General features: G+C 50.1%; 1 protein-coding gene across 1 annotated transcript in view; it reads left to right on the forward strand.

Annotated features, from left to right (window-relative positions):
* The window catches only part of PACS2 (phosphofurin acidic cluster sorting protein 2), a 106,854-nt gene extending 99,828 nt beyond the window's left edge, over nucleotides 1-7,026 (forward strand). The window contains 2 exon segments of the mRNA XM_065410184.1: nucleotides 6,022-6,135; nucleotides 6,908-7,026. Coding sequence (XP_065266256.1) covers nucleotides 6,022-6,135; nucleotides 6,908-7,026 — 233 coding nt within the window.
* The last annotated feature ends 3,051 nt before the right edge of the window (nucleotides 7,027-10,077 follow it).

A 10,077-nucleotide genomic window follows, 5' to 3' on the forward strand; every position in this document is an offset into this window, starting at 1 on the left:
GAGGGGGAGGGGATTCAGCTTGCTGCTCTATCGGGTATTGCTGACACGTGAAAGGTGGACGGTTGTACTTGTCTTGGCTTTCCAGGTCTGCCCAGGTTCACTGTATGATGTCTTAACAGTAGAACTTGCTCCCCAGCCCTGAAATGCCATCGTTAGGCCTGCTGGCTTGTGGCCCTAGAGGCGACCTTATTTTTGTGTTATGGGGAGTGACTCCCCGTGTTGCTGTGTTTGGTGCCAGCAAATCACACCATGTTGGGTAGGTCTCCTGATCTGCCTTTGCCCCTGTGAAATAAAAGCTGGTTGCTGTACCATGAGGTAAGCCAAGGCCACTGAATAATTGAACACACAACAAATCATGAGCCACGCAATCTCACGGGTGGACTTTGGCTGGGTTTTTGGGGTGGGGTTATTTTGGTTTTTCCTTCTCAAACCCAAGCATTCATTAAAACAATATCTTGCCCTTTCTGCTGCAGTGCCATTTCTTAAAGAACTCCATGCACTGTTGCTCCATTAGCTTTAGACTTGCAGAAAACTTTTTCTAGGCATGGGTGCACAAATTTTGCCATAATGGATCTGTCTGTGGTCTAAAGATGGCTAATACTTGACTTTTAAGATGAAGATATCCCTCATGCACCTAGCCAGCTATACAATTGTGATTATTGCCGGGCATCAGTTGAAGGCCTGAAGCACGAGATTGAATTGCTCTGTTCATTATTGCAGGTACAGATGTATTAATGGTCATACAACTATCCAGCCCTTGTGTTGGACTCAGTATCATCCTGTACCCTTGTTAGACGATTTCACAGCAGTGAGAACAGAGACTGTACCCTTACAGCTGGTTTACACAGGGAATCTATTGTGAAATAATATACGGTGTGAATTTAAAGCGATGGATTAATTGGAAGTGGATTAAGTTAAAGGCACTCTTGGTGTACTATGTGAGCATCCACCCAAGGAGCTAGTGCGAAATAGTCATTCAGGGCTGTTTCCTCATGTAGACAAGCCTTTGGATTCCTACTATCGGTTTGTTGGGAGAAAGGGTTGGAGGCGAAGGAGGATGGGGAGGTGGTGGTCATAGGGCAAGGTATGGTTAGTGGAGAGAGGGTGAGAATGGGAAGGTGTGAGAAGAATGTGGAGAAGAGAAGGGTGGGGCTGGATAAGAGGGTACAGCAGTTGTGCTGCTAGTATTCAAGTGAGAGTATGTCACAGCGCCCCCCCCCCCCCCACCCCCATTGAGGGTGTTCTCACACCTGCAGGCTTCAGTCCAATCTTCTCTCATAAGGACCTGCTTGCTAGAAACTCACCACCAAAATGTGCTGCCTCTGGGTGGGAGGAGCAGCGCAGAGAACTTGCTACAGTTCTTGGGTCTTCTGATCCTCTCTTCCTTTTTTTCCTTTGCAACTCCCCTGTCTCCCAGTACGATGCTATCAACCAGCCCATGTTCCTTCCAGTTGTTACAAGGCCTCTGCCTACCTCCCCCCATTTCCCAGCTCAACGCAGAACATACCTATCCCCCACTCAGACAAGGACCAAGCAACCAGGAAGGTCCATGGAGGTGCCAGGTCTCCCAGTTCCCTCATTCCTAGAGCAGAGAGCTCTGGCAGGCAGCTGGCCACCTGAGTGCCGAAGCCCTGGTGACATGGGCTCTTCCATCGCTTCCCCTTGGACAAGGAGGGGACCATAGCATGACTGTGCCTGTGAGAATGAGTCTGAGGAGGAGAGCAATATGCTCATTCCCAGCAGGGTGAGTCAGAACAGCCTCAGTGCAACCTTCCACAAAACTTGGAGAATCCTCTAGCAAATGTGAGAGGTTCACTGCTTCCCTAGAGAAGCAACCAGGAGTGGGTCCATTCCTGAACAAGTGCTATGTTCTGAGTGTCCATTCACAAATGGAAGCCAGGGACAGCATGGGCTGGCTGGACTCGTGGCACTGAGGACTGACTTCCCAGATACGTCCCTCCATGCTGAGGATGGCACGCTATCAGATCAGACATCACCACCTTGGTAGACTCTAAACAGCAAGGGGAGACAAGCAGGGTACTGATGGAGGCCAGCCAACCCCTCCACTGGAAGGAAACCTGCCCATGTGTGGGTACAGAGTCCCATGGCAGACTGGCTCAGCAGCAGAGATGGACCGACCCAAATGAAGAGTAGATTAAGGGGTGCTCAGCTGCATGGTGTACCTCAGGGGAGTAGCAGTGGGAGAACTCTGGGTAGGCACCATCTCTTCCCTGAAGAAATGTGGTGCCAAGATGCCAAAGCATGCAGCCCTTCCCACCCCAGAGGGGGCTGGCAAGCAGGTCACAGCAGCCTGCAGAGAGCTGGGTCCTGTTTCAAACAACAAAGAGACTCATCCTCTTCCATCTCTTCACTGGCCCCTCAGGAGACAGCCACACAGGACAGAAATCAAATCCAGCCAAAAGTCAGAAGGAAGCGCACATCCCTTCTTCCTTCCCAGGTGGATCCCTGTGTGCTGTTGACTTGCTCTGGGGGGGGGGGAAGATGAGTCAAAACATGAGGAATCTGATGTGTGTCCTCCATCCCCGAGCATTTACCCCTATGCCTCAGAGGGCAGTTGCAGCCCTGGGACTCCAGGCGGAGAGGAAGAGACACAACCTGTGTCTGAGAGAGATTTCCCCCACCACTCCCCAAAGGGCATGGCGTGCCGCTGAATGTGGCTGCAGAAAAGATCATTCAGGCTGAAGCATCCCCATATGGGGCACTGTTGAGTAAACCACTCGCCGTACCTCACAGATCATCGTGGTGATTCACTTCTGACATGACTGCGGTAGAGGGAGGGGTCTCTTTCCCCTAGGGCTTGAAAGTAGAGGAGGCCCTCGGACTGTCTCATTGGCACCCCAGGCTTCATGGGCCTCTATCTCTCACTCCAGGACAATCTGTTATGGCACGGGCACCAAGAGGATTGGCCTCCAAATGTCATCAACAGTCTCTGATCACTCAATGTCCCTGCCACGTCTTTCACTACAGACATATCAGCAGGCACCATCAGACAGCCCAACGAGGGCAATGGCAGCTCATCTGTTTTCAGGCACAGCCTGGGGCTACATATGTGGTCTGGAGACTCTGGCTCAGCAGCTTCTGGGTTTAGCGGAGACCCACTGCTCCCTAAAAAAAAAAATTGGGAATGCAGTTATGCACTGCAGAGGAAAAGATGCCCCACAACCTTTTATCCAGCTCCAAAAATAATTTGGACAACTCACATAATTGACCATGGATCCCCCCTTCACCAGTCCCCCAGAAGGGACTCAGATTGACTGGAGGAAACCTCACTTTCAGCAGAGGATAAAAAGTATGACAGGATGTCAACGCCTCCTTGCCCTCTTCCAGGCAACACCAACATTGCCCAAGGAGGAACAGAGACAAGCAATTGGTGGCAGGCCCACCATCTTCCACACCAGGAGAGAACACTCCTTACGAGATGAGTGGATACTGAAAACTGTCCTTATACAACACCCCCTGGAACTGACACCAACGTAACCTCAAGATTCACTCTGTCTCTGACGTACAGGGACAGCAGACCCTTTCTCCGAAGAGTTCTCAGGGACAGTATTCCATCTTAATCATCCACAAGCAATCGGAGGGTCTGTGGGCAGTACTGGGCCAGAAATACTCTCATAGCATACAATGTGTTGCGCACAGTGTTCCACATGGTGACGTAGCATGCCATAGCAGCAGGAATGCTGCCCAGGAAATTCAGGGCATCAGGAGACCTGACCAAAGCACCTGCCAGAGATTCCTGTGCTGCATTTGTGATGGAGCGAAGCTCTCCTTTGCTTCCAGTCTTCACAAAATATGGAGATCCTTGTGGGACAGCTCCAGGCCAGGGGGCATACATTTCTTTCCCTAAAGATCCTGCCAGCTCACTTGGGAGAGTTATTTAGGTATGAGTAGAGGCATGATTCAGAAAGGTGGGAGGAGACCTGGTCATTCATACAGACAGCAAAAGACTGGGCAGTGCACAGTCTCCCCAGACTGTTAGGTTGATAGTCAGCTGCTTGGAGATCTTCCATAGGTGTGAGGGACTTAGATCACTAGGACCCGTCACACTCAAACATGTTCGCCCTGCAGCAAAAACTAGACAAGGAGATCCTATTTCAGGAATCCTGATGTGAGCCTGCTGCAATGGTCCCCTGCCAAGAGTGCTACTGCGGATTGGGGTCTAGAGGCATCAGGGATTCCGATTGCGCCAGGGAGGATGTGGATGTTGGAAATAACGGGAACAAGAACATGGCCCAGTGAAACTACTGACTCAGCTGAGGATTGATCACACATCTCCATCCTTCCAAGCTAAACCATACAGCAAAGATCAATGTGCAAGGGATACTGACAAAAGGCTATCGGTGCCTATTAAAAGGCTGTTAGCCTCAAGAATGCAGTCAGCCACGGCAGTATGCTCCCATACATACGGATCTACTTCAGCTACCGGTGTAAGGGGGGAGGAAGGGCTCAGTGTTTATCACTAGGATCCTCTCAGCTCCCTGACCGAGTACAGGCTGCAGAGATGAGCTCTGACCCAGATTAATCAGACCTGCAGGTTTCAAAGAGCTGCCATCATCCTTGGGAAGCCTCCAGTTCACATGTGCCCCACCTAAAGTTTAAACTCTGTGCTCCAAGTATGACCAGAACCACCTTTCCAACCTAGGAGCTCAGTCTTCCCCCTGTTCCTTGTAAGGCTGTAAACACAGGAATATTTCAAAAAGGAGAAGGATTGGTGGGGAGCCTAACAATGTTTGAAGTTTAGGTGTTGGGGGGGGGAGGGGCAAATACTGGAAAGCCAGGAAATTACACTTTCTGGGAAACCTGTTACCAGTGAGAGGCACTTCTAGAATTCCTTTTCCTTCAGGAGTCTTCTACAACAGCTCCCCACTGGCCCCGTGCATGGACCTGAAAATTTTTTCCAAGAGCTGGGGAGATAGCAACTGCCATATTGCAATGGACTGTGATCACATCAAATCTCCAGCGCTTAGTCGAATTGTGCTATCCGCACTTGGTTTGAAAATGGGCTGTGTTGCAGCAAATGGCTTTGGCTATTCAATAGCTGGTAACTTTTTCTCTCGAGGGGATCTACTCTTGCAATGAACTCTGCATGGGGGCCCCATTGCAGTGTTGGGCCAGAATTCATGCTGAGCAGATGCCACATCACTCAGACTGGGGTGTCAGTGGTGCAGGAAGTGCCATCCTCCAGATCAGACATGAACTGCAAGGTCTGTCCAAGTTTTCAGTGCCTTGTGACATGGTATGTTCTGTCTGGAGACCTGAGGCTGTGCTAAGATGGCACCTAATAAGCTCCTATATGGAGTTTGCCCAGGCTGGATTCAAGGGTGTTCATCCCCAGTTTGGAGCAATTCTCCTGGAGCCACCTTCTCCCTTTCAGATTGTTAATTCAGATGGATCCTGAGACCTTGGTACCTTTTTCAGAAGGGCTTCCTAACCTTTCCCCTCCCCGGCCAGTTCCTTTCTTTGCAGGAGCTCCCTTATCTCAGGTGTCCCTTTGAGCAGCTGTTGACCTGGTGATTATGTAGTGAATATGCACTAGTTGCCACATTCAACTGGAAGTGAGCTTTCTGCCCTAGAAACTTTTTGCAATAAGCAAGAATCTCCATGGGAGCGTAGTAGATTTTATATCATTTGAGCCAACCACCGAAGCTCGCAGTGCACAAGGGTGGAGCTTTATCTTAATAGACTGGATATTTTCCCAGCAGGGGAATTGCCCCAGGGGGATGAAGGGGAGGCTTATAGCAATGAAGACTTTCAGAGGCAATATGAATTGCTTTGGGGCTCTAATAATGCCCAATTAATAGGGCCCAGTAAGGTGGCGATGCTTGGTAAGTAATTCTGTGAACTGGAAATGTTAATAAGCATGGGCAGGGGGAGTACCTGGCCAGTCAAACTCCTGGCAAAGAGGAAAGTTTAGGCTTCAGTGTATTTTTCCCTAATTGTTTCAGGATAACTTCTTGTGGCTGGTAGAGATTAAGCATGTTTGGTTTGGTTTTCTTCTAGTGATGTTTTTGCCCAAGAAAACAAAAGACAAGGAGATTGAGTCTAAGAGTCAATGCATTGAAGGAATTAGTAGATTGATTTGCACAGCAAAACATCAGCAGAATATGCTGCGGGGTAAGTGCTGAATTATTGCATCATTTCTGATAGTAATGGGGAGCATTTTATTGCTAATTATGGCTCTAGTGCCTGTAAGCCAGCCATCTCAGTGCTTGACCAGGACGTGCTAGTCTGTGACACAAAGCAGACTTGAACCTCATGGATTTGGCTGCAGGAGGATTCTGCCATCATGGGGAAATCCACAGATGGCATAGAGCCAGCCAGCCACTAAACCTTAGGTTCTCAAGGTGGGAGTTACAAACAGGTCTCAGGGGCACAACAACCCTCTTTTTCCTTTGTAGCTAGGTGGGAGAGGAGTCCCAGAAGTTTTATGTTGTAACATGGGTTCACTGTTGGGAAAAGGTTGAGAAACACTGTTCTAAACTCTTCTGGGTTATAGGTGTTGATTATGGAACAAACCAGTGGTCCGTCTTGTTTGCTCTGGTTGTGGCCTCTACCTGATGCTTGAGAGGAAGAGGAGGATTTCTCCATAATGCATGCAGCCAGTCGACAATAATTTCCCACTGTTGAGGGTGGGCAGGGAGATGACTGGCATCTTTCCCAACCCAGCTGCTGAGCCATTTTCATTTGATCTTTAGGGCAGCAGAAGAATTGACTGGGCCTTCTTCCTAATTTTTCTACTATCTAGCTGTCAGTGCAGCATCTGTTTCCTGTACTGACTGAGGAAGGATGATGTGATGGCATAGAATTCAGGCTTAGGGATTCTCCAGTGTGACTGTCTTGCTGGGTGCTTTTTGACATGCTTCCTTGTTCTATTCTTCCCCTGCAGTCCTAATTGATGGCGTAGAGTGGAACGATGTGAAGTTCTTTCAGCTGGCAGCACAGTGGTCCTCCCATGTCAAGCACTTTCCCATCTGCATATTCGGACACTCCAAACCTAACTTCTAACCACTTTCAGCGGGGCAGCTTTCTGCCTGTATGGAGACTGCACACGCAGGAACCAGGAATCTGAGTGCCAACTCTGACTCAAGTCTGCTTGCTCTCTCCTGCAGATTACTTACAGATGCGTCTGGATTACTTCTGAATTACTTTTTTCTATTAATTCTTAAGTTTACTACAAGGGAAGGAAATCCATTGAACAAAGCAAAAAACAGTCTTAAGCAGAAATGTACCAATAACATGGAAATTACCGGGAGAACCTCCAGAAGTGGGGTGACCTGCCGGAGAACTTAAGAGCAGATAGCTGGATAACTGCACTGCTTATTAACCTGAAACCTCCTGGGTGTGTTTGTGGCTGGGTGTTCTGGATTGGGCTTGAATGGTTTTTGAGGGGAGAGTGGGAGGTACTGAGATAATGAATTGTTTTAAAATGTTTAACTCTGCGCCGCCCCTCCCCCCCCCCCCCCCCCCCCCAACTTCACATGAAGAAAGTAGAGCCTGGTTCATCACCAGATAGTTCAGGTACCAAGAATGTGAAATACATTGCGCTGTCTGCCAAAAACCAAGCTAATAACTGAGGGAAACCCCAGGATTCTCCACAGGTGAAGAAACGCCAGAGGGTCATTGTTTTAAGGCCAGCTACTGAAATGGGCAGGCATGTTCACTCTCGTGCCTGATTCAGGTTGGGCAGAGACTGAAATACAAAGTATGAAATGTCTGTTTGAGGAATCCCATTGCTCCAAGTCCATCCCAATAACCCAACCAAGCCAGTCACAACACCCCCTGCAGCCCGGAGCTGGATTTGAAGGACACCAGTTCAGTGGGGTTGTTGCTATTTAGATTTTCACACAGATTATGGACATCAATAAAACCTTGCCCGGCCTCTCAAGAGAATGGATTTTTACAGGTGCAGATTTTTTTTTAATGCTTTTAAAAAAGATTAAGTTGCTAAAAAAAGATAACAGGAAAGATGAGCTGCTGTCTAATGAGTCAGGCATTAATGTACTGGCTAGTTCCTGTGCCCCTTGGGCCCATACACATGAGCAGCTGCATTTTACACCAGCTACGTTCACACCCACACAGCAAAAGCACATGTGCATGTGAAAGCACATACAATACCAGCTCGCAGCAAACGCGCCACCTGCATACATCATCCTGAATGTGCCCTCTCTTCTAGGCAGTGTGTACAGGGTTCCCCCCCTCACACTCCAAATGGGAATCCCTTGTTTGGGGGCCCCCTCCCGCCATGTGAGCTGCTGCTGCCGCTGTTTCCGAGGCAGGAGGCCATGTAGCAAAGCCAGCTCTGACAGCAGAGGCAGAGAACTTCGGCTTGTCTGGACTGCGTTGGAATGCCTCATGCACGGATTGTGTCATCTGAGGGTTCTCTCAGCTATTCTAGTTCTTTGACTCCAGCAGTGCACCTGTGTTGCACAATGCACCGTTAGCCAGCTGGGCCACGTGCCGGCTTAGGATCCATCCTCCAAGGGGCCTGCCACGGAAAATGAGGGTGGAGGAGTCACTCAGTGCCCCTGTACTTCCTGTGGGCTTCTCTCCATGGGAAAGAAGCTACTCCAGCAGGATACAAGCTTGCAGCTAACAGAACCCACCATTCAGGGATTAAGGATTTACTGTGCAAAACCAACCAGTGCCTGTGTGAAATGCACTGGCCACTATAGCCCTGACCTTGAGCACTACTGCAGCTCATGAGTGGGAAACTGTAAGCTATGAATGTTCTCCCTTCCCCCTCCCCTAAAATATCACAGTGCCAGCCCATTCCCAGGGTATACTAAAGCCAGGGCTGGCTCCAGGCACCAGCCCAGCAAGCAGGTGCTTGGGGCGGCCAAGGGGAAGGGGCGGCACGTTGGGCTGTTCGGCGGCGGGTCCCTGCGAAGAAGAAAGCGGCGCGGTGGAGCTGCCGCTGGAGTGCCGCCGATCGCAATTGCGATTGCGGCTTTTTTTTTTTTTTTTTTTTCTCTGCCGCTTGGGGCGGCAAAAACCCTGGAGCCGGTCCGGACTAAAGCAGCCTGAAGGTTGCTCTGATTTACAATGTCAGTAGCCCTACAGGGCTGCGTCAGCAGCAGGGGATCTCTGGAGCCAAAGGAGGCTCAGCTACAGCTTTCCCCCTGGCTCCCACTCACATTGGTAGCTGGGTCTGTGGGTGGTGTAGGAGCTACTGCAGCAACTCTCCTCGCTGGGAATCCTGCCCTGGCTTTAGGATGGAGCTTTGCTCTGCTGAAGGGGCATCAAGGTGCTCTAACTGGAGGAACAAGGCTCTGATCCTTCTCACCACAGGCTTAATCTGGTTTAGCTCCCTGGAGTTGAGTGAAGCCCTCCTGTACCAGGCATGCTGCACACTACACTTCTAGCAGCCGCATGTGGACTGAAATTCCCAGGGGTGGAGCCTTTGCCTAGAAATCCTCCCCCATCAATCCTGCAAGGAATCACACTACAGCAAAGCCTAACAGCTTTAGTTATCTGTAACCCTGCTCTACTCCTCCAGGGGGTCCCAGGGCTGGATCTGTGGGGCTCCCCTGGCAATACAGCTCCCGGGAGGAGCCTCCATGCAGATGTGCCAAACCCAGTGGCTGAGGAGCTAGAGCTTGTTTGCTTTGCAGAGGAGCCAACACCCCACCTTGGAATGAGCAGGGTGCAGCTGCATAAGGGGAGCTTCCTGGGGGTTCCAGTCTCATGGGCAGGCGTTTGCACTGCTCAGGCCCATTTTCAGAGACCCCCAGAGTGGCTCCTTCTCCCGCCCTCTCAAAGGGACAGCAATACGTTAAGCATTTTTCAGAGTCCAAATATTCTGGGATAGTGACTGACTGAACGAAGATTTGCAAATGGCTGTGGAGCCTGTTCCACCTTGTGTGTGGGTCACGCCCTGGGAAGGCGTGTCCCGCAGGAGGGGTTTCATTGACTTGGGCAGGACTTCAGTGGGCACTGGGGGTGTGTTCAGCTAATTGCCCTGCTGAAGGAGTGAGGGTGATTGTGGCCCTAAAGAGAACAGTGCCTCTCTCTTCCCCTTCACAGTAAAGAGGAGTATCTGCAGAGCAAACAGTACAT

Source organism: Emys orbicularis, chromosome 8 (assembly GCF_028017835.1).
Source record: "Emys orbicularis isolate rEmyOrb1 chromosome 8, rEmyOrb1.hap1, whole genome shotgun sequence".
NCBI lineage: Eukaryota > Metazoa > Chordata > Testudines > Emydidae > Emys > Emys orbicularis.